At 45.8% G+C, this 26,156-nt stretch overlaps 1 protein-coding gene across 1 annotated transcript in view; it reads left to right on the plus strand.

Moving 5' to 3' along the window:
• Nucleotides 1-26,156, plus strand: part of CRHR1 (corticotropin releasing hormone receptor 1) — a 2,003,326-nt gene that overhangs the window by 741,942 nt on the left and 1,235,228 nt on the right. Inside the window, exon 3 of the mRNA XM_069634091.1 lies at nt 5,800-5,919. Within this exon, the coding sequence (XP_069490192.1) occupies nt 5,800-5,919 (120 nt within the window). The remainder of the gene's footprint in view (nt 1-5,799; nt 5,920-26,156) is intronic.

Raw genomic sequence — 26,156 nt, forward strand, 5'->3', positions numbered from 1 at the left:
GTGTCATTTGGCTCAATTGTGGACGCGAGAAGGACTGCCTGCAGCCTGTTCCTCATAATGGCCACTTTTTGCACACTTTCTTCCCCTTTTTCTGTTTTACGTCCCCTATCTCGCGCAGGGTGTTCGACGGCTCGCAGTGGCGTGCCGAGCCAGCGCAACCTCCACGCAAGTCCTGGAAAAGTACTGCACATTCAATTCCAAATCAGTTTGCCTGCCTAAATAGGAATTATTTGTGCTGGGGGAACTAGTTTGTGCTTTTTTAATAATGTGAACCTCTGAAACTTTGTCCAGAGTTTCATCCAGGTGAGTTGGAGGTCAGCCAGCAGTAGACGTCAGAACCCTGCAAGGAAGTGCAAGCTGCTCACATTCGACACGGGACATATAACGTGCCCCACTGCCCTACTTCGGGCTGGCAGGCACCAGGCGGGCAGTGGGGCATTATGAGCTTTTTTTTATATTTCCAGTGATTTTGTGGTACAACTAGAAAAAAGAACAAAATGATTCTTACGGCGCTGAAGGCACGAGGAGCAGTGTGCGGTGTGGGTCACACTTTCATATGTCACTTTCCAGAGAGTCGATCATTTCAGACATTTCCTACATCATGTCGCTCAAGAGCGGACTTCAGTGGGAAATGGTGATGGCCAATTGCTCGTGTAGTGCAGATGGAAGGGGACACGTGAATTGTTTCTGCCAAGCATTCCACACATTTTAAATACTCTGCTGACTTACACTCACTGTCTGATCAATCGATGTCTCGCTGTAGGCTTCCTTACAACTTCCAGCAACCTTGTGGTAGACCTCCACCAGCACGCAAGGAAATTAGTTATACCTAAAAAGTCATGTCGGCGAGCCAGCTCGTTTTCTCCTAATTCTCTCTGGTATGGAGCGATAGTTGGACATGATCAAGCAATACTTATAACATCTAAATGCACTCATTTATATCTCGGACATCTAAAAACAGAACCCCCTGCATGAGTCCTCTGATTGCATTGGCAGATGGTGAATTCCTAAAGTGTCGTCCTGTTTTCTCTGAATAGGCATGATCAGGCATAACTGCCTAATGCCTATTGCCAAAGGAACGAAGCAATGCACGGTCTTCTCCCCTAGACATGTATGTTGGGAAACATGGGTCATTGGGCCAGCTTCCTACAATGCAATGTCAATGTTGCCCCAGTTAAGCACACTGGAAGCAAGCACACTCTGAGAGGGGATGTACGTTGCCTGCTGTCTTGCCCACATGCCATTCTCATTTACCCCAGTTTTGCATCAGGTTTTCACAAACCATAGAATTGTGGTCCTGGTATTTCTTTTTGTTACAGGTGTATTTGATGCACCTTATGACAGGTTTCACTGCAGGGTACTCTTTGTCCTATGTTCATAGATGAATGTAACTTTGATGCCTTTAGTCTGGTTGTATTCTCCCTAGAAAAACTGGTTGAACTCTGTTATTATTTCCATTATTTTATTCTGGTAGGTACGAGTAGCAATTCAAAGAGATGCCATTATCATCAGAACTGGGAGTTGGCTCAATTGACTGAATGCAGAGGTAGATTTCTGGAATGGAGGTGGCATTACAAGAAGTCAAATGCGCTAGTCTAGCCCTCTTGTCATTTTGATGGGCACGTACTTGAGTTTATTTGTTGGTACTTATTTGAAATGTTACATTACCTGAGCCATGCATCTGTGGCAATGCTGAGTGAGTACCTGCACTCTGACTGCAGTGTGCCATATGCACACCTTTCTCTTGGCAAAGGTAAGATAGCGCGGCGTTGAGCCCTCACCTCCGCGATCTGTGCCACGGGTTCAAGTCATTGCTGGCCTGGCCCAGCCCTCCATCCTTCCGTGGTTGATACATTGAGTGCCATTTATGTTTGGTAACAAAACGTATTGTTATAGTGGTTAGAAGCCGGGTTAATTCTGCATGGGGTGGTATCATTACCGTGATGTATATTTGGCCCCAGTTTGGGAAGATTGCATCCCCCGTGCAAGGCAAAGTGTTTAAGAGCACGCCTAGCAATTCATGCCCAGGAATTCGTGCAAGGAAGTTATTTTCCATAAATGTTATCCTTGTATTCTTACGTTTGTCCTGACGTCTTTGCTTCTCTGCTTACCATATATGAATAAGACGTAGGTGTGGGTGGATTACCTGGTACTCTCCAGACCTAAGTCTTGCAGAGGTGTGTGGATTTGATTCCAGATCCAGAGGGACTGCTTCCAGCTCTGGTCATGATGATTCTGGGAATCTGAGTAAACTCTGTTAAAAGATAGGCTGTGTATTTGGGACAAAGTCTTGATGGTCCAAGTTCTGAAACTTGATTTCGCTGTCCGCCACTGACGCTTATCCAACTTGGGAATGAGACCTGCACAACCTAGGTTTTTGATGTAGCATGGGTAACATTTCTGAAGGGGTGTTCTTTGAAAAGTAGATTGACAAGAGGAAGAGCCTGACCGGGATAGAGGGGCACGGGCGGTGGATTCTGATTGAGATGGGCAATAAGAGTTGGAACAATGTGGAAATGTTTGACAAAGTGAGATATGGACAGAAAAAGAGTCTGCCAAGTAAGGTGCATAAGTGGCTGATCATTGCAGATTCATCCCGGGGAGGATAGTTCAGCGGCAATGTGCTAACCTTGGAAACAAGACAACACAAAGCAACACAGGTTCGATCCCCGGGCCGCACTTAGAAACCTCTGGTTATTAAGCATGTTATAAATTTGCAACTAAGACACATATTCCCGTAACAGCGCCTCAATGCCTCCTGGCTGTGTGAGCATTTTAAAAATGCAGATAAATAAATAAATAAACCCTGCACAGGTGCTAGTCTGACCCACGTGTGCAGGGAAAGGTTATAGTCTGCCCAGGTCATAGAGGGTCACATAGATGTATGTACCTGGTAAGGTGTACCTAGGCCACAAAGACAGGTAGTTCAGCCTGACTAAGTTAGACAGTGACAGATGGAAGTCTAGTGCTGTTATACCGAAGCATGTACTAAAGTCTAAACAGGACGACTAGGGCCGTCCATTTGAGTTTTAGCAATTTGATCAGTTTAGACAGTTTGCAGGTTGTACAGGCTGGCAATGTAAGGCGTGGGCAAGCTGGACAGCCTAATCGATTAGTGATAGGTACTTATTTCCCATTTCTAGGTACCAGAAAGACAGGTTGTAGAAAACAGCTGTGCAAATTCAGGACAGTGTTAGAGCTCCACCAGACTTCACAGGGGCATGTGCATAGGAGTCTGACAGACCACACAGTTATTTTAGAATCTCACACGCTTAGGCAGTGATATATTGCAGACTGTCAAAGTAAGACAGAAACAGCTGATGGAGTATAGTGGTGTTTGACTGTGAACAAGTTCTAAAGCCTTACCAGGTTGTACAGTGCCATGTCTTTTAGTAAAACCAGTTTCACTAGGCAGGCAGGTATAGGTTGCACATGCTTTCATGTGTGCACAGGGCTGGTGGGGGAGAGGCGGATCTGATTAGACAGCATCATGTAGTAAAGGCTTCTAATGTTAGACAGATGCAATCTATTTTCATAGTGACAGGTAAAAGTGTGCTGTGAAAGATAGTCAAGTGGTAAACGTAGACACTGTGACCCTGCTGGAGTCTGAATAGGCTATGCAGGAGCATGGTCGCGTAGTGATCTGACCAACGTAGACACTGTGACCCGGGACCCTGCTGGAGTCTTAGTAGGCTATGCAGGAGCATGGTCGCGTAGTGATCTGACCAACGTAGACACTGTGACCAGGGACCCTGCTGGAGTCTGAGTAGGCTATGCAGGAGCATGGTCGCGTAGTGATCTGACCAACGTAGACACTGTGACCCGGGACCCTGCTGGAGTCTGAATAGGCTATGCAGGAGCATGGTCGCGTAGTGATCTGACCAACGTAGACACTGTGACCCGGGACCCTGCTGGAGTCTGAGTAGGCTATGCAGGAGCATGGTCGTGTAGTGATCTGACCAACGTAGACACTGTGACCCGGGACCCTGCTGGAGTCTGAGTAGGCTATGCAGGAGCATGGTCGCGTAGTGGTCTGACCAACGCAGACACTGTGACCCGGGACCCTGCTGGAGTCTGAGTAGGCTATGCAGGAGCATGGTCGCGTAGTGGTCTGACCAACGTAGACACTGTGACCCGGGACCCTGCTGGAGTCTGAATAGGCTATGCAGGAGCATGGTCGCGTAGTGATCTGACCAACGTAGACACTGTGACCCGGGACCCTGCTGGAGTCTGAGTAGGCTATGCAGGAGCATGGTCGTGTAGTGATCTGACCAACGTAGACACTGTGACCCGGGACCCTGCTGGAGTCTGAGTAGGCTATGCAGGAGCATGGTCGCGTAGTGATCTGACCAACGTAGACACTGTGACCCGGGACCCTGATGGAGTCTGAGTAGGCTATGCAGGAGCGTGCGCCAATGTGTTGACCTTAGGCACGTGCTAGAGCTTGACCAGCCTGGAATGGGCAGGAAGGTATTAGTGATTTAATGACTTGTCAAGTCAAGCAGGAAAAGGTGGTGGAGTTTGAGCAGGTTGAACAGGACTGGTTGTAAATTTGTACACGTTTGTACAAGGGCTTGTGCTAAAGTAGGCACGGTGTAGACAGCAATATGTATTTAGGAGTGTGGGTGAGGGGATACGACAGGGGCGGGAAAAAACATGTTATGCTGGGACAGATAATAGTCTGACAAGTATGCTCAATACAGATTGTGTAGCCTAGGGATGCAAAACCATGGCAGGTGCTAGAGTCTGACCACGTTACCCGGGGGCATATACGTGATCGTCTTACTAGGCTTGCGTGAACTGTACTAGACTCAGACCAGGTAGGCTGAGGCAGATGGCGGTCTTACCAGGTAAAACAGGAGTAGGTGGTTACGTCTGACAAGTTCATAAAGGGAAAGGAGGCAAAACCTAGTCCAGTAAGGCCACAGCGAGGGACAGAGCCTTGCAGTGTTAAATCTAGGCATAGGTTTCTGTGAGGTGGATGGTTTGGGTGGATTGGGTGGGTGGGAGTTTGGCTGAGCGGGTTCATGGGAGGGGTGTAGATGGGTGGATGGATGGCTGGATGAATGGGTGGATGGATAGATCTGTGGCTGGGTGGGAGTGTACAAGGGTGAATGAGTGAGTGGATGTCTGTAGGCCGTATATTCTTTGTACATAAATACAGGCCTCATTACGAGTTTGCCGGTCCGGATACAACGGTACCGGTAAGCTTACCGGTACTGTTGTATCCGGACCGGCAAACTCCGAGTTGTGCTCGTGGGTGCCTTTCCTTCCGCTAGGTCTGACCTGGCGGAATGAAAGGCACTCACGAGCACAGCATGCCTGTAGCACAGGCACCATTATGGACAGTGCTGGCACTACAGGCATCCCCATTCCCATTGAGCCATTTGTGGCTGAAATGGGAATGGGAATCACCCGATTCCGGCACCCGCGAAAGGGCAATAACCGGGTCCGCCCCGGTAATTGCCCATTCACGGGTGCCAGACTTTCTTGCAAGTTTGGAGGTAGCCTTTCCAGTTTTACCAGCAAGGCTGCCTCCAACCTTTTAATGAGGCCCTCTACAATCTTTTCAAAATGAAAATATTTGCAATATTTTACTTTCCTTTTGTTTTGTTGCTTTGGACATGATTGATGTATCCTACTGATTTATCCTCCTTCCAAAGTCAGATTTGTTGTGCACTCTATCGTACCCTCGAAGGGTGGAGGGTTATGTGAAGGATAAAGAGACCCCATCTTGAAGGGCACCACAGGTTTCCACAATTTCCTCATGATACTAATGGATATTCTCTCTTTCCATAGGTCTCTCCTGTAACGTATCCACTGACATGATTGGAACTTGTTGGCCCAAAACGGCAGCAGGGCAACTGGTAATTCGACCCTGTCCAGAGTACTTCCAGGGTGTCCAGTACAACACCACAGGTAAGCTAATCCATCAGCTCCACTGCATTGTACATATTACTATGAATACCATAATGATTTTTCTTACTGAGATTTGCATTGCTTTTATCAATATTATTACAATTTTAAAATGTTGTTTTTTTGAATAATCATTATTATACATATTATAATTACAATTTCATTTCATTCGAAGTGTTGAAAATAAAGACCTAGCTTGAGAGCAACGGAATGCTGTACACAGTGTGTGAGTAGTCCCCTCTTTTGCTAGCGTCTTTTAACAGTAACACAGTACCGTGAGTTGCGATCTGTACGTCAGTCTGTGCATCCATCGCAATAAGTCTGTGGTTAGATATTGTTGAAAAGCTATACTTTGGGAGATTTGTGAAATTGGACCATTGTGGAGGCCTTCTGAGATGATCCCTGGATCGAGTTCCAGACTGTGGCTGCATGACAAGAGAAGAATTGTTTGCAGGTCCTCTTTTATTGGATAAGTGTAAACTCTGGTTGGATGATTTGCTCCAAGAAGATCATGTGCCAGCAGATATGTGGAACGTAGCCAGCACTTATGCTGGTGTGATATACAATACTACTTTGTAGATGATACATGCAGTCTTGAACAGTAACCTGGCCTGCAGGGGAGGCCAATGTAGTTTGAGTAGGATGGAGCCTTGTTGGTCACATTTTCCCACACCCTTAGCAAGACTTGTTTCAGCCTGGTGAACTGGATTTAGGGGTTCCAATTGTGCAGCTGGTAGCCCCATCAGGAGGGCATTTCCCCGATTGGTGTCCAACACCACAAGGGCCTGCTCTATAGTCCTGAAGCCTCTACACCTTTTTATAGATAAGACCTTGAACTGAACTTCCACTTTAGTGTAATGCTGGATGTTATGTTGACCAATGTCACTAATTTTGTCAGCGTTGAACAGTTTAGTTAAGAGGGGATTCAACCTTTGGCATTTAGATAGAACCTGCTGCTGTGTTCAGAGAAATGCTTGGTGAATCTCATTGACCACAGTGTCCTGAAGAAGGCATGTGCCATGAATATATGTAGTTATATATTTTAGGATAAAGCTTTGGTCAGGATGGAGATATTAGAGATGGTGGCAGGTATTTAGAACTGGATGCTGGCCAAGCTGATTTAACCTCCCCCAGCTAAGAGCATTAAAGTGTTGTAAGACAGACATGCTGAGATTCAACACACAATGTGGAGTTGGCAATGTCTAAAAATGGGAATGTGTTCCACAAAGAGGTTCCAGAAGGGTATACATCCAAGTTGCAGAACTATGCGGAACAATCACTTGTATGTAGTGGATGGGCTCCCATACATATGCTTTCCTTCTTCACCCCAGAGACCAGCATTAAAGAGGTTAGGAAGGAGTCGAGGGGCAGCAATCATAACATAGAATATACCTGCTGTCTCCTCTCATCTCCAATCACTAATGTGTTACTAATGGGTTAAATATTTCTCTCAAGCCTATTGTTTTCTGTAACTCTCACCATCTCACTCATGGCATCTTATCCCAACACCAAATGAAAATACCTTATTTATTTTTCAGTCCCCAAACAGTAAGCATGCCCATGACACAGACTCCAGGAACTCACTCTGACCAAGCCTGAACCACTAGCCTCAAGCACATGAGGAGGAAGAAGCAATGGGGCCAGGGGCAGGGATTGCTGTGTGCTAGAGATTCATGGTATCTAAGTGTTGGATGCAGCACTGATAATGCATGTTTTGTGGTGACTTGTGCCAAAGCTCAACAACGTTTGTTGTGCACAGTGTACAAGCACAACAGTTTATACAGTCCTTCAGATTCTGAGGCACCTTACTGAACTGATTTTATTTTGGCATTTTTTGCCCTAGGGGCATATTGATGCTAAGTGAGATGCACAAGCAAGTGTGAAATGTATTCAGAGGATAAAACAATAGAATGAGTGAAGACCACCTCAAAATCAAAAAACGCAGGCTAATAGTCAAATCAACTGAACCCACAAATCAGTCATTACATTTTCAATAATAGAGTCAAAGACTTCTCAGGCAGTCCACCATATTCCAATCCAGAGACAGGCGAGCGGGGAAGTATATGCTGGCAGAATTGTCCTTGTCCTCGTGATGATGCACGTAGTCTAGGTTTGCTCCAGAAAAAGTACTGCATTTTCGTGCCCAAAGACTAAAGGGCTTTATTACCAAAACCAGAGAAGTTGGTAACCTTTACCAATGACATTGTGGATGGTGGTGCTTGTGGCGACAGCCATGCTTCACAATTGGAAGGCACCTAATGCCATAAGAGGAAATTGAACTGCAGCCACAGGAAATATTTGGACCACACATACGAGGACTCCGGACTAAGTGCTCTGCAGTGGATTCTCAGCTTGTGTGTCAATGAAGAATGCAGCTAGCTGCAGAAATTAGTTTTGCAGGACACATTTAGCATTGACACGTCAACCAGACTTTGCAGGCCTAGATTCCGCATGAGGCGAGGACATAGAGTCGTTTGAACGTCAATCTCCCTGCAGACCCTCAAGGGTCTCAGGGACCTGTTCCCTTCATCCCTCTGAGTCAGACCCCCCCATTGGACCCGTCACAAGATCCCTGGACCTGGACCGGAGGTTTGTTGCTGGCACATCCAGACCTACCCTCTCGAGGGGAGGGTAGGAGCAAGGAGTGCCTGAGGTGGCCTAAACCCACCACCTACCGGAGCTGCTGGCTGTGCCATATGTGACTGTCTGTGGTGCCCTATGACTGCCTGAGTGGGACAGCCCTGGAATGCAGGCCTCGTGACCATGTCTGGATCAACCCCTGCTTCACCACTGAAGGCTCCAGCACTCTCTGGCTTTAGTGCAGTTTGGAACAGTGCACTCAGCTGTGCTGGAGGCACAGAGTGTGGTCACTCCCCAGCATGGGCACAGGCCAGCTGCCCAACTTTTGACTTGACTTCTGACTATGACCTTAGATCAGAAGTGGTGACTGGCTGAAATGAAACATATTACTATGTGGGTGAAACTAAACTAACCTGGATTCCCTGAGTAATGGTAAGTGAAGAGGGAAGAACCCAGTGCACAGGGCCACCTCCTTCTCCAAAGAGCTACGCTCTAAAGCATTCTGGGCAAAGTCCCAGCCAGCATGGCTTGGGTGCTGACCCAGTCCTCTGGTGCCAGCAACTGATGTGGGAAGACTCCCCCTGCCCAGTTAAAGTCTCTGCATGCCCCTGGGAGGCGCCCTGGCCTTCTTCGGAGAGCTAAGCTGAAACATATTCTGAACAGAAACACTGTAGGCCCCAGCCAGCACAGGAGAGGGGCTGCCCCCATACTTGGACACTAGCTGTTGATGCAGGGACACTACCCCCTACCCAGTGGTGGTCTGTGTACGTCTCCCAGTAAAGGCCTTGGCATTCTCAAGAGGGCTAACCATTAACACATCCAGGACAGAGCCCGGGGAGTGGCTGCCCCTGGCGTTGGGCATCAGCTGCCAACACGCAGCAGCCGCCGGTTGACCAGTGGAGGTCTCTGAGCATGCTGTGAGAAACCCTGCCTTCTCTGTAGAGTTAAGCTCTAACACATCCTGGCCCTAGCCAATAATTACAGAGTGCTGCACCCAGCCTTGGACTAGCCACTAATGCCAAGCAACCGCCCACTACCCAAAGGCGGTCTCTGCGTGCCCATGGAAGGGCCTCGGGCCTGCAAAGCTCTAAGCTGTTTAGAGTGAGCGTGCCCAACTGAGTGCACATACTTACCAAATAAGGAAACTGCTGCCACCACATAAGAAGCTTTGTTCAGAACATGAGACCACCACCCCAAGGTCGCTGTTGTTTTGCTCCTATTGTAAACGTTGCAAAACCAATATTGTGAGAGGAGAATACCCTTCGCACAGACAGAGCAGTAACCAAGGTGGGTTCTGTGGCTCAAACTGATGGCAGTATCCACTATCAGAAAGTGGCCACGAGTCGATTTCTGAAGCCAAATGAATATAGTGCAGTTAAAGGAAGTGTCTTTCCTAATTCTATGCCAATCTCAGAATCGGTCCATCAGTAGTGAATCAAGGCAGTTGTTTCTAATATACCAATATCAATTATACTCTGGCTGCATGTCATCAGGTCTAGACTTCTGACATTATTTAAATGATCTAAGTTTGATCACCCTGAATTGATGCCACCTAAAAGTTAATGACCCTACCTGCAGCTAGGTGCTGCCTTTTGTAACCGGCCCTCTCCTGGTCCCTTTCGAGGGTGCCCCTCCAAATCTCCCAAATCTCCCAATAGCTTTGTGGCACCCTCCCCCTCCAAGTGCTCACACCCTCCCTACCCTCACATACCTGCTGCGGGCTCCGGATGCCTCCTTCCTGCTCCTTGTGTTCTCGAGATTCTTCTCCAGATTCTTCTCGCCCAGGAGCCCGACGCCCGACGCACAGTAATATGAGCTTGATTGAATTTTCTTTCCTCAAAGCTTGATGAGCAAATTTGCAAAAGACATACTGCCTCATCACTAATATGGAGGTAACCCTTAAATGTGGCGGTAACGCTATTACTGCTGCATTTAAGGGACCGCCAAATTACTGGTTTGGCAGGATTAACCCCAGCTCTGAGCTGGGGCAAATCTGCCGCAGTTTAGCTGATTTTCGGTGCTATTACAGCCACACTAATACCGCCGGTGGTAGTAGCACCGACAATTTCCCGAATGGGCTCAATGGGGAATTCCCGAATGGGCCCAATGGGGAATGGGGACTTACCGTTCTGTCAAATCCGTGATCCGGCACTAATACCGCTGGGGGTTTTGGTGGTAACACTGATAGCCCCGGCAGTAATACCACCAGGGATGCCGCCCAACTCGTGATGAGGCCCATAGTATAAAAGCACATTTCCCTGTAGCGCCTGTACACAGGCCTATGCAATATCTTACATTAATTACAGAGTGCAAAGGCAGGGCATTGCTTACACATTTTAGACCGGTCTGGTCACTTTCCCTAGCAACACTAATAGGTAGATGAATGGGTATCGACTATTCTGAGATGGGGCGGGGTTATGAAATAATGGAGATGTTGAAACAATAGTACACTATGGGCCTCGTTACAGGGATGGCGGTAAGGGTTTACCGGTACCAGTATTTTACCGGTACCGGTAAATCCTTACCGCCTTACTACGAGGTCCCTTTGCGGGTTGGGGAATTTAACGCCTGCTTTTTGCAGGCGTTAAAAACCAACCCGCAAAGGGACCCAGGGAGCTAATTACGGTACCGCAATTTGCCGTACCGTAATTAGCGCCTTCCCCATTCCCATTATGCCCTATGGGGCAAAAATGGGAATGGGGAAGGGCAATGGTGGAAGGGGGAATTACTGCCCCGCCGACCTTGGAATGGGCGGTAATTACCCTTTCCACCAAGGCGGTGCCGGTATTTTACCGGCATGAACCATGGCGCTAATAGTGCCATGGTTCTCCTCCATCCGTGTAATGAGGCCCTATATATTATTGTATCTTCTTTATAAAAAAGTGACATTGCCACTGTACAAAAAAAAGGATTTTGACAATGCAGATGCGCTTTAATATGTCTATAATTGCTACCTGGTATTTTTACATATGTTGTGGTGTCTTGCTCTCTCTCAAAGGCTCTGACTATAAGAACAGAAACATGCAAAGGCAACTGCGTATTTCTGTATTGCAAGCAAGAACTGCTAGAGTTTTTATGGGATGAATTTCTCTGTTATTAATATTGATTGAGTAATATAGCTATTTCAAGTACTGTTCAGGTCAATGTATTGGGTCTGGCGACTCAGGAATGCCAATGCTGAATTCAGATCTGATAATGGAAATTCCATTTGTGAAAATGATGAGTCCAAGTCGCACCGTGGTGATGCCAGGTCTCCAAACATTGATTCCATGCCGGTGAAGGGAGATTTTGGATTTCTGAATAGTATTAATACGTTGTCCATCATGTTGTAATAAATAAATCCAGGTCTTTTTCTAGGGAGGACAATCTTAAATTCAAGTCTGTAATTTGCAATGCTACATTTGATTTTGAATGGTGTGGCTCCCAGACCTCTAAATGATGAGACCAAGAGGCCTCATTATGAGTTTGGCGGTAACCCACCAGTACTACCGGTGGGTTGCCTCTGAACTCATAACACTGTTCCGCCACCGGGATGTTAGGCGGCGGAAAGTGTAAGTTCCCATTTGCGTGGAGTCCCGTAGGACTCTGTGGGAATGGGGACACAGAATCACTGGCACCGTTTCTAATGGTGCCAGTGCTTCCGTGAAAACCACGCCTGCAGGGGGCGGTGCCTCCGGCAGATCACACCTGATGGGAGCAACAGCCTCTGCAGGCATACTTGCAGTCTGGCAGTCTGACGGGAGCAACAGCCTCTGCAGGCATTCTTGTAGTCTGGCAGTCTGACAGGAGCAACAGCCTCTGCAGGCATACTTGTAGTCTGGCAGTCTGACGGGAGCAACAGCCTCTGCAGGCATACTTGTAGTCTGGCAGTCCAGAAAGGGTGCCGGTACGCTGCTACCGGCACCCTTATTTCCGGACCGCTAGGCTTGTAATGAGGCACCATGTCTGAAAATGAGGGTTTGAGGGCTGTGAATGTGTGATTCCTTGTGTGTTAATGGAGGTGATGTAGGTTCTCAAAACTGTGACTGCAAATGTGTCAATTGTGTTTTCGAAGTAGCAAAATGGTGAATATTGATCTCAGAATCGTAGTTCCTGATCAAAGGTTGGTATTTGCAGGTCTCACAATATTATATTTGTGTCACAACTGGAACACTTGTTTCAGAATTATTATTTCCAGCATCTAAATAGTGATTCCTAGACTCAGTGTTGTTAATTCTCTGTGTTGTTAATTCTGCTCTAATGCTGATAATATAACTCCGGGTATAATGCATTCTGGTTATTTGATATCCAAACTTTAGAAAGGTCGCAAAGCAAGACTCAGACTAAAACTCTACGTGTTTTTCATACATAGGAGACGAAAACACCAAATTGAAACAAACAATATTCTTCAAAGTGGAGAGTTCCTAAATGATACCATAAAAGAAGCAATTGGCCTCATTACGACCCTGGCGTTAACCAATGGCGCTATTAGCGCCATGGTTAACGCTGGTAACTTACCAAATCCGCCATGGTGAAATGTGGAATTACCACCCCATTCCAAGGTTGGCGGAGTGGTAATTCCCCATTTACCATTGGCCCTTCCGCATTCCCATTTTTGCCCCATAGGGCTCAATGGGAATGGGGAAGGCGGTAATTACGGTACCGCAAATTGCGGTACCGTAATTACCTTCAAGGTCCCTTTGCGGGTCCCTACTTTAACGGTTGGTACAGACCAGCCGCTAAGGTTGGGAGCCGCAAAGGGACCTCGTAGTAAGGCGTTAAGGGGTTAACGGCGCCGCAACCTTTTACGGCGCCATTAACCCTTTAATGCCTGGGTCATAATGAGGCCCAATGTGTGTGAAAGACAGCGGATGAAGTGCCTTTCAACTTTGGATTCATCACTTAATATCAGCTCCAGGTATTCATTTCAAGACTGGGAAACTAGTCACTTAACATCAATAGAAGGTATTGATTGCATAGCTGGGAATTAGGAAACCAATCCCTTAATTTCAGTTTAAGGATTTCCTGGCAGAACTAGGAAACCAATAACTTAGTATTAACTTAAGGTACTAATGCACATCTAGGAAACCAATCACATAATATGTATTTAAGTTATTTATGGTATAGCTGGGAAACCAATCACTTAATATCATCTTAAGGTATTCAAGGCATAAGTAGGAAATGAAACACTTAAAATCTTGGCATAACTAGGAAACCAATCCCTTAATATCAATTTAAAGTATTATTATAATTGGTGGAACCCACCTTAAGAGTACTCTATTTACCAATATCTGAAAGATGAGGGGCTGAGTTGGCCTGGCTGGGATTCAGACATGTGACTTGCAGGCTACCCCCATGTCAGACCCGGCCTCACCTAGCAGTCATCCATCCAGTGACTCATGGACTATTTTCCTGGAGGAGGGCAGCCCTAGTATAACAGTCCCAAATGCAACAGTCTCCCCACGTACCATGGATGAGACAACAAGCTGTCTTGTAATGATGGTTGTTTTAAAACTATAACATTAAATCATCAACTGTAGAAAGGCCAGATGCCAGGAAACCATTAAAACCAAATTGGCCAGGTGTATTCACATCTTCCTACATTAAGTAATAAACAATGGAAACACATCCAAAGTTATCTCTAGATCTTTCTTAGTAGAATGTAGGAATAACCTGTTCTGAAAGATGATTTTGCTTAAAGCATCTATAAACATCTGAAAATTTGGTGCGTCAATGAGGAAGGTATGGAAAAATGTTTGTGTGTGTTGCACTAGCTTAGAATACAACATTGGCTAAAGCAGTGATCAGTTTAAATCAGCATAGGACTGACAGGCAGATTCAAAAACTGCCAGCATTAAGAAAGAACAAATATTTCAAGGACAGCCTCTGCAGGCCTCATGCTGAATTTGCTGGTAATTCCAGTGGAGCGGACCACATTTTCAGACTACTCGGCTGAATTCTTTCTCAACCTCAGATAGTAAATGCCCTTCTTTGCACTGATGCAAGCACCGCAGTGATCAGTAATGGTTGGAAAAATGTAAAAACATGGCAGTCATCATTTTTTGGGATCCAAGAGGATCCAACCTGTGGTTGTAGGTGTAAATAAAACCAGGCAGAATCCCTAAGCATCCCATCCTCATCACCAATATCAAAATATAATTCGGATGTCGACACTCTCCAATTCCCTGCACATAAAGTAAGCTTGCACAGAACATTCCCAGTTATGCACCTTTCTGCATGTTGGAAAATATTATCCAAAATGGCCTCAGTTGTAGACACATGTGTAGAGCTTATCTTTGCATCTTTAACCACTGCTGGGTCACTTTGCACCTCAAGCAAAAGGTTTTCACTGCTGTCCTCCCCACTGGGTAGATGATAAACTATGGATATTTACCATGTGGCTAAGGTTTTAACAGCAGTAAATAACATTTGCAAATTAGAATGCCAAATTGGAACTTGTGTGGGGCCATTATGGGAGCATACAATCAATCTCTGCTATGGTCGCCATGATACATTAGCACATTCATTATTTAATTAACCAAAAGAAGCCATTACCCAATTAGTCAATTAGTTTATCATTTTATTATAGTTATATTGATGACACTTGGAAAATATGAGTCTGCTTCATTTGCAATTGACTGCAGTTGAATCTGATCAGCTAGACTTGATTACACAGGCAGTGTTGGCTTGGCTTCCCCCCTGGGTAGACCTGCTCCCCTTCTTCTGAACACATGTCTTGGTCTTTCCTCTCTTCTAGGGAGCTTCATAAATTGAAGTCTGGAGCAAGCCAGATAGACTGTAGTATAATTGTGTTTCTGCTAGGCACTGTAGGGTAACCTTACAACAACCAGACATAGAAAAAAGTAACCGTTGGGTAAAAAGGTTTGGTGCACCCTTTTTCGGAAGATCAAGAGCTTTATTTGTATACAAAAGGAAAATAGCGACAGGTTCTACTGCCATAGAGCTCTCTTCATCAAAACTAACATCACATTATAAATGTAGAAATCGTCATTCCTGATGCATTCGATATACTGTGTTCATCCCCACCCTCGTTGGCTACTGCCAATTTACATGCTAATATTCACGTACAGACCCCTCTCCCATTGGTTGTATCATCTTCTCCTCCATCCTCTTCACACGTTGATGACGGCCTCTTCACTTCCGCTTACTGTAAAATGATTGGTTAAACTTTAACATGCACCTACCTGTCTTATGACCTAACCACGTGATGTGCACCTGGTCATCAATATGAGCTCCAAAGATAACTTCGAGGTCATCTGGTCCTTGCAAACAAAGCAACTATTTTCTCATCCCAGACACGCAGGTGCCCCATCATACCTCCCTTCTGTAATCTTATAGGCATTGGCATCACCCTTTGCTCTCCCTGATACAAATCACGGACCTTGTTGCTCAATGCTCCCCCTTTATCAGCTACCAGTGTTTTGGCAGCTCAGCACCTCTGCCCTGGCTACCATGAATATGGCATTCGTATTGGCCGCAGCCCTACTCCCACTTGACTGCACGCATTCCTGCCTAATTGTACAAAGTTCTAACTGGATACATGTGTATATGTGTGTACGTGCGTGTTCCCTGCCATGCCTGTGAATTGGAATCAAGCAAGGAAAGGGGCCTCATTATTTTGTGTTTCCACCATGGCCTGTGGGGATTCAGGCCTACTCTCAAGTGCAGTGTTAGATTGTGTTATAAATGTTGTATGCATGCAATGTATTCTACATGATACTGTTGCAAAGCAAATGGTTAGTTTCCCCGGTGGTGACGGTGCACGGTACAAATAGCTTTAACATTAACATTAACATTAAATGTATATGTTTTTCCACACTACATGTGTCTACCGCCAGTCACCTTTACCCATAAAACTCCTCCTCCCACCTGCACCACCCACTACACATTCCACATGTTTTAGTATATTTCCCTTAATCAAAATCGTTTGAGAGGGACTGTGATTTCAACATGCATCCCAATATTCCCCCCTTTAGTTAATCCTCTACTAACTAATGTTTCCCTTTCCCTCGCTCTATCAGCTTCATCCTTGGGAACCCATGCCCGTGCACACAAGACTCAAACCGCCCCCTTCCAAGCATATGTCATTGGGGTATACGTAAAATATATACAATCCCCATCACCCACTAAATCAACCCAATGTTCTGTGTAATTTTCTGTATCTGGTGGGGGAGAGGTCATTGTCCCTGGGGGGTACATGGGCCTTTCAATCCTGACAATATATGGCTTATTTGAGTCTTCCATTTGAGGCTGCTCATTCTTTGCACCTGGGAGAGTCAATCCTGCCCAATGGTGACCATCATCATTGCACTGTTCGGGATAGTCTTTGCAAAGCATTGAAGCATCATCTAGCATGTATAATGCAACACCAACAGGAGCACCACAATCAAAACCAATATCTTCACCACTGGCCCAAGCCAGGATGGCACCCATGAAAACGTGTTGAACCAATCTTAGTCGTGCACTCCTGCTTAACCTTCCACGCCAGTCTTTAACTTGTGCAGGGCCAATATAATATGTGTGAGAAACCCAATGTCTGTGTCATTTGGGTGAACATATGTGCAGCAAGACAAGTCTGTGGGCCTCATTACACGGAAGGCGGTAATGGTTAACGGCCACCGTTAATGGTAACGGTGACCGTTAACCATTACCGCCTTACTACGAGGTCCCTTAGCGGGTTGGTGCTTTAACGCCTGCTTTTTGCAGGCGTTAAAAACCAACCCGCTAAGGGACCTCGGAGCTAATTACGGCACCGCAAAATTGCGGTGCCGTAATTAGCGCCTTCCCCATTCCCATAGAGCCCTATGGGGCAGAAATGGGAATGGGGAAGGGCAATGGCGGAAGGGGGATTTACCGCCCCACCAACCTTGGAATGGGGCGGTAAATCCCCTTTCCGCCAAGGCGGTGCCGGTATTTTATTGGCATGAGCCATGGCGCTAATAGCGCCATGGCTCACCGCCTTCCGTGTAATGAGGCCCTATATCTTTGCAAACTCCCCCTTGCATCACCGTCAGAATATCCAGGATGTGCCGGTTCTGGAGTGTCATCAACCGGTTCACCCTCAGCTCACTCTGGATGGTGTTCAGACCTTGTTCAGTATCATTTGCCAAATGAATTACCTCCCACCAAACAATCTGAAGCCATTTTACATTTGCTACAGCCTGGATCCCTGGCATCATGAGAGATGCAAAGAACACCTCTGTCTTGGTGTACAGATGGTATTTATCTAGAATTGCTTTGAGCAGCTTAAATGAATCTTGTGAAAGATAATTTGATTTCTTCCTCTGAAACTTTAATGACCACTTCTTCTTCCTTGTCCCGGCGGGTTGGAATGAAAATGGGATGTTTTGCAACATGCTATGCTTAGATGCTATGGTCAAATGAGCTTCAGGCACCACGAGGATACCCAAGTGAAATGTTGTTAATGCACATGTTCCTCACCAGGAAGAAGGGAGATGCAGGTTTGCCTTCTGACCGCTCACCCTGTACAGATCCATCGGAGACACTGTTCCTTTCGCAAGATCTGGAATGAACATTGTCTTATTGCACTTAGTTTTAGTGTCCACAGGAACAGTCCCATGCCCTTGAAAACAAAACTAATATTCTTCAGCTGGTTGAACTTTTACTGGGATTTCACATGCCTCAATCCATGTCAACTTGGATATGTATGCAGTCCATAGTGTGAAACAGTTCTTGTTGATATTCCATATTACTTATTCTCCGAACCCTGCCAACCCCCCTGCTGCACAGCTCACCACCTCTTTCTCCCATTTGTTCAACACAAACAACACTCTCCAGTTTTAGCATGGGCCGTGGTTTGCATTGAGGTGTACTATCTTCCGTGGCCCATTTTTCTCCATCTCTATTCATTAGTACCACTTGTACCTTCTGCACCTGGAACAATTTACAGACACTGCACCAGATGAATGGAGCTCTGGGCTTCCAAGGTGACATTTCCTGGGTTACTAACATTTTGCATGCTCCTGATGCCTGGGGGATGAGGGAGCAGACATATCAACTCCCATTATACTTCTGTTTCCCTACAAAGCTCATATGACTTTACCACATGTTGCTAAATTCTGGATGGTGCACATCAGACATCTTGTCAAAAACCACTCCTTTGCACTGGTCATAATCATTTTCCTCATTTAATCCCTGCTTAACGCACAACTTCAATTGCCATAGTACTGTGTCCTGTATTCAAATTCTTTTAAAATTCACAAATGTAGTCATATAATCATCAATTGATGTTGTAACATCAACCAATCCACTATTTTCACATCCCCTTATGTTAAAGCTACTTTATATGTCATAACGATATAAACTCAATTGACAAGTATAAAAATAAGCCAAAAAAGAATCTGCACATTAAAGGCAAAACATATTCTACTTGTAAGCATGAAGATCTGCAAATGAACATTTACAAAAATAATTGTATACTTATCACAAATAAAAACAATATAAAAATGTCCACAAAAAAAAATCACACTCCAAAAAATGTTTAAAAATAACAATCTTCAAAAATGATGCAAATGTTATTCACATAAACAAACAATACTGAATTAGAAGCACCCATATAAGATACTTATAGTAGGATGCAACGTTTGTCGTGCCATCCTAATGTCAGACAGGTGCACCCAATACCGTAATTCCTTCACTTAGCCTGCAAGTGGAGTAGCATACACTACTGTGTCAGGTCCGTTGTAGCAAGGCTCACTCCACCTGCAGACAACATTGTTCACATAAGCTGCGTCCGCAGGATACAGTTGCACTGGTGATGAGCTTACGGATTATGGTTCAGCGCTGTTTTCACTTTATTCCGTTTGACATGGAGCAATCTGTTGAGAAAGATATTTTATATATTTTGTTAACTGAATCAAATGAGAATGAAATTCATCCCCCAAAATTGACGCAGCCCTGTGAGCATCAGGCGCACTATGCACAAGGGAAAATGGCATGTGCATGCATCTCCCTGTCATTATTTCATGCAGGGAGAAGTGATGGTCCTTACAGGGCTGAGTCCCGAGACTGAATAGGGCCAAGCAATAGACCCAATTCTTCTTTAATGTCACACACACTTTAGAAAGTTTAGTCTTTAAAAGGCTGTTTATCCTTTCCACAATGCATTGGTTTCAGGGTGATAAATGGAGCACATCTTGTTATTTTATTCCTAAAAGAGATGCAATTTCTTTTAACAGCTCATTAAAGAATGGTTTGCCATTGTCACTTTTAAGCATTTTGCACAACCCCATCTGGGGATCACTTCTCTCACCAAAAACTTGGCGGCCGATTTAGCATCAGGATGTGCACATGGACCAGCCTCAATCCACCAAGAGAAAGGACACACCGCAACTATGAGATACCCAAAAGTACTGCACTTTTCACCCATATCTGCAAAATCTATATGAATATCTCAAAAAGGGCCAATTGGCAATGTGTCTCTCAATGTTTTCAGAGTTTGTCCAGTACTGAATGTCTGACAGACAATACGACTGGATGTAAACATAGATAGTAATTCCTGAATGTTGGGCACATACCAATCTTCTTGTATATCTGCAGCATTGTGCTGTTTTGACACATTAGCGGGCTGGTGCAGCTGATCAAACGGCACGAAAGCCACTTCTTGGTTCATAACTGCCTTCCCAGTACTACTCTGTCTCCACACCAAATCAGTCGGAGATTGCGCACTGCCCCCTTCTTTGCCATAGAAACATCTCACTTTATGGTGCTTGGCCTTGTATTTCAATTATTTCAGTGATGGGTAACACAGTATATGGAACCTGTAATTAGAATTGAATCCTAAAAATCGCTGGATGCTCGGGGATGTCTAGTACTGGCATATATGCTGACAGTTTTGCTGCTGTGTCTTCTACTTCGTTCCTGAGTGAGACGAAATCTCTGCCACTTGTTTGCGCAGAAAAGTTGATGACTGTGGTAAGTGTGGGCTGCGAAAGGGCATTTATCAACTGAACCAAAAGAGTTGCATGTTACACTGGAGACCCATTTTCTCTGCAAAACCCTCTCCTCATCCTTCTCAACAATCCTGAATGTACTCTGGTTGTAACATAGGCAGAGACAGAATATATGGTTACTTGGCACCCTTGTGCTGGCTCAAGTGCTTCAATAAGAGCAATCAGTTCTGCTGCCTTTGCTGAATATTGGCCCGGTAGTCTTCAGTGCACAAAAACCTCATATTCCCCATCAACCAGTTGAACCACTGCTGCACCAGTATGTCGCTGACCTGTCTCCTGGTCAAAAGCTTATGGCAGCACAGAATATCTCTCCATAATCTAGAGCATAGTCACATACTGTGGGAATGCCATGCTCAGGGCCCTGGTAAGTGAGACATTCACAGAACTAATTATCATCAGTAATAGGTTCTGTTAAAAAGGTTGCAGGATTCAATGTCTTGCAACTGACAATGTGAATGGATGGGTTGGATTGAATGATCTGATTTTTAGATTTTTTGGGGATTTTTTTGTATTTGTAACGCGCACATGACGAACTTGATTGTATATTGGCGCAGATGACATCAGCAGAGGCAGATGATATAGTTCAAAGCGATGCCCCCAACAAATAGGGGCCATCTACCTGAAGAGAAATGTTTTCAGTGATCAGTGGAATTGCAGGAGAGAGCTCATGGTCCTAAACTGTAGAGGTAGAGAATTCCACAACGTGGGACCAAAAACAGAGAATCTTCTGTCACCTTGCGATGTATAAGTTGAGTAAGGAATGATCAGGAGATGACTGTCGCTGGAGCGTAATTGTCTCAATCGGTGATATGGCTGAATTAGCTCTCTTAGATACAGAGGAGCAATGACATTTATACACTTGAAAATAATACAGGCTGTCTTGAAATTAATGCAGTCAGCAATTGAAAGCCAGTGTAGCTCCTGACAATATGGGGACACATGAGTAGATTTGTTTAATTTGAATATCATTCTGACAGCCACATTCGGTGCTCTCTGAAACCGCTGGAGCTGTTTGGAAGGGATGCCCAACAATTGACTATTGCAGTAGTCAAGATGGGCACTGTTTAACGCCCCTACCACAGAGGCATCATCCTCTTTAGGAATGTAGGGAAGTGCTTGACGCAGCATTCTCAGGACAAAATGGACTTCTTTTGTCTTTGCTCCCACCTGTGCTTCGCTGCCAAGATCATCTTGCCACATACATCCCAGATTTTTCATTTTTTATACAAATTTATATTTTTTACAATCTCTTATGCGGTGGCCCTTTGTGTATTCCATGTTGATTTGGACTGACTTCTCAATGGCAAAAGCAGCCACAGCCAATGATTGTTCACAGGAGAACTGTCGTTGCATAACAGAATCCAGCATACCACTACAGTATGCTAGGGGTTTATGGCCCATAGAAATGTGTTGTGTCAAAACTGCTGTCATCATCTGACCACTAGAGTGTGAAAAAAGGTAAAACTCTTTAGTGTAATCAGGGGTTGCTAGAACAGGAGCAGTAGAGAACACATATTTCAACTCTTGGAAACTAGTAATCAGCTTCTCAGTCCAAATAATAGTATGTTGTGTCCATTGTGCTTCTTTGAGAGCCTGTAGAAGTGGTCAAGTGTATGATGTACACTCAAAAGTCCATGTTCTACAATAATTGCAATTGCTAAGAAATGTTTGCATATCTTTGACAGTCACTGGCTGAGGGATATTGTGCACTGCTGTGGATTTTCTGGAGTGACACTTTTACCATTCACTGAAATCAATTAGCCCAGGTACAACACCTCCTGCTGGCAATACTGCAACATTGTCATGTCCACCTTATGTCCTTTGTCAGCTAGCAGTTGTAACAAAGCAATGGAGTTCTCCCTACACTGTTGTTCAGTAGTACTACACACCAATAATTCATCCACATATTGGACAATGCTGCTGGAAACCGGGATATTCCCTAGGTCTTCATGTAAGTCCCTGTTTAAAATACTTGGGGACTCACATTACCCTTGAGGAATTCTAGTGTTGTGGAATCAAGTGAGATATTGAGAGTCTGGATCTAAATGAACTGAGAAAAAGGCATTCTTCAAATCCATAACAGTAAAATGGGTGGCATCAGTGGGTATGTTGCACAATAATGTAGCAGGGCTATGAACAACAGGAAACTCTGCCTGCACTACATCATTGAGGGGGCATAAATCCTGGATCCTCCTCCAGATAGCCCCTTTCGATTTCTTCACTGGTTAAATGGCTCTATTGTGTGGGTAATTGGATGCTACTATAATACTCTAGTGTAAAAGAGCCATTATGGTGTCATAAATTCCCTCCTCTGCTGCCTTAGATAAAAGGTACTGTTGAACTCTGGGCAATACAGCGCCTGGATTTAATGTGATACGTATTGGCGCAACACTCCGTAAAAGCCTTACATCATGCAGGCTATTCGTCCACAACTTGTCAGGCACTTGAGACACATCTTCTGAAACAAAAGTGGGGGCATTCCCTACAAGTAACATTACCCTAACGGTACACATATCAGGTGTCAAAAACACCACACCTCTTTCTATGAATGAGATGTTGAGCTTACTTAAGATGTTCCTGCCCAACAGATTGATCAGGGTTGCAGTAGAACACAACAATCGAGCCAATATCTCTCTGCTCCCCATCTTATTGGGTAATTATTTTGAAAATGGAACCAATAGTACTGCGTCAGAGAAGCCCTGCATGTCAATTACTTCACCTGACAAAGGGAATCCTCCCTCACTAATACACAATTTGGCTGCTCCCGTATCCACCATAAAATAAATGGCTTATTACCTATCTCTACACACACAAAGGGTTCTTCTTCTGGGTCAGCAGTGACCAATAGGACTAGGCATGCTAAGGCTCTCTGTGGGCTGTAGTAATCTGGGTATGTATTCATTCCTGGAAAAACAAATTAATTCCCTAAGACCACAGTGCTCCCCTGACAGTGTGTCACTGTGCCATTGGGTACTGCATTACTGTTCAGTATTTGGGGACACTACTGTTGTCCTCTATGCACTGCATACAGTGGCATATTGCTGGACCCTGAAGCTGATAACTGTGGAAAATGACATTCGGGGAGCGGTCGGGGCAGCGGGCAATGGCGCATCATAGGGAACTACCAGGGGCGGCTATCCATAAGGTTGAGGGTATGGGGCTGGGCCTTCTTGAGGATATGGATGCATCTGTTGTTGGGAATATACAAATGTGTCTACTTCTGCATTCTCTTGAAAAATTACCCATTTGCCCACATGTCCAACACTGATCTGCTCCTCCTCCTCACGGTCCCATTCCTCCAAATACTTCTCACCTCCCGGAGTCCCTGTAGACCCCCTCTACCTTGCTGAAAGTCCCTGGAAACCTCCCTTTGGTACTGGAACTGGTATGCACCTGCCCGTTCATTTTCACCTCCCCACACAGGTGCTACTCGCACATCAGCCTGAACTGCCCTGAGCTCTAACGGTCCTTCTGTCTGTACTGTTGCTAAAGCACCTTCCAATGCAACCTTCTGTTGGGATGGAAATGAGTATATCCCACCCACCCCCCAAGCGATGTCAGGTGAGGCAAATCCCCTATGAAATAGTGTAGTGTATAAGGGGGGAGAAAACCGCACTATGAAACTCGGTGCAGAGGTAATATAGCATGAACATCAGGTGCATAACACTTAGAGACACCTAGAATGAAATGCCATTTTGTAGTTCTGACAAAAGCACAGGCTTGCATGACCACACTGCACCAGCCAAGCTCCATGGAACGATTTCACTAGGCCCAACAGCACCAGGCAGAATTAAACCACACCGCCAGTTCTCACAGAAGTTCACTTCCCCCATGTCCCTTCACTGTTGCAAACATTTAGTATCTTTTGTGGGAATGTGCCTGCAAGAGTGTGAGACAACACCAGTATCTGCGCAGTGCCCATTCATCGCAACCAAGCTGCCAGCCGGCCTCTAACCCCCACCCAGCTAGCCTAGAGCCAGAGCCCACACCACTGACCCAACCCCCACATCGATGCATTCCATAATAGGTGAGCAGCCCCCTCTGTCCTAGCACAAATCAAGTGACCATAAAAGATCTAAGCATGCGCAACTGTTTCACCCCTCAGCTTAAAATGCATCCTTTGTAGCACGAGGTACACATTATAGATCAAAACCAGGGTGGAGACCTTAGGTGTGAGAGGAGCGGTATTAATGAGTCCCAGAGTGTGTGAGTCAGTATGTCTGTATTTCATCCTCCCTTCCCCCTGGCGCTGATCCCGAGCTGCCCAGGTGCATGCCACAGTGATGTAGTAGTAGGCTTAATATCGTAGCTTAGATTTAACACTGTATCTCATGAGCGACCTGACCTTCACCACACAACAAAATGAGCCCAGCTGACCCACATGGAGCCTGACCAACAGCAAAAGAACCAACCAATTGTAGCCTGGCATCCCATATGGAGCAGGATCATGTATACCGTCCACCCAATGAATTGTGTGAGTTTAGACCCTATACCGGATGTCATCTATGATGATGTGGTCCCTCATAAGGCACCAACATGGATTCTGGAGTCAGAACGTTCTCGAGCAGCAGAGTCCTTTGCTGATATTGTGTATTCTATACAATTAAACCTTGTTATCTTTGCAAGCTCTTTCCTGGTTTATTTCCTTAGAGCAGGGGTGCACAACTGATTTTGACAGAGGGCCGAAAGTACCTTACATGATGGCTATAGTGGGCCAAAAAGTAAATGTGGGTAGGGCGGTAGGCGCGGTGGGGCGTGGTGTGGCAGGAGGCTTTTTTGACCCCCTATTTTTATTAAACACTATGCCCCATAGCCCCCACCCCTCAAGCAAACACTATGCCCCATGGCTCCCACCCCCAAACACTATGACCCATGACACCCACCCCTCATGCAAACACTATGCCCCATGACACCCACCCCTCATGCAAACACTATGCCCCATGGCCCCCACCCCTCATGCAAACACTATGCCCCAAGACACCCACCCCTCAAGCAAACACTATGCCCCATGGCTCCCACCCCTCAACCAAACACTATGCCCCATGACACCCACCCCTCATGCAAACACTATGCCCCATGGCCCCCACCCCTCATGCAAACACTATGCCCCGAGACACCCACCCCTCATGCAAACACTATGCCCCAAGACACCCACCGCTCAAGCAAACACTATGCCTCATACTCATACAGACCCCAACCCCCCCTGCATACAAACTAACAAGTATACACCATGCACCCATACAGACCTGAACCCCCACCCCCCAACTCAGCACACAAACCCACAAGCATACACCATGCACCCATACAGACCCGAACCCCCCACCCCCAACTCAGCACACAAACCCACAAGCATACACCATGCACCCATACAAACTCGAGCCCCCCCAACTCAGCACACAAACTCGCAAGCATGCACGCATATAGACTCAGACCCCCCACATCTCAACACACACTGAACGTGCACACAACAACAACAAACATTCAGGCAGACCCGACCTCACCCCCCAGCCCCCCCACCCCCACCCTCCCAGCATCTCAACATACACTGCACTTGCCCACAAACACATCCAGGCAGACCCGACACACACCCCACACCCGCATCTCAACATGCACTTTCACACAACAACAAACATTCAGGCAGACCCGACACACACCCCCCGTCCGCATCTCAACACACACTGCACTTGC

This window comes from Ambystoma mexicanum, chromosome 13, assembly GCF_040938575.1.
Source record: "Ambystoma mexicanum isolate Mex_15411 chromosome 13, UKY_AmexF1_1, whole genome shotgun sequence".
Classification (NCBI taxonomy): domain Eukaryota; kingdom Metazoa; phylum Chordata; class Amphibia; order Caudata; family Ambystomatidae; genus Ambystoma; species Ambystoma mexicanum.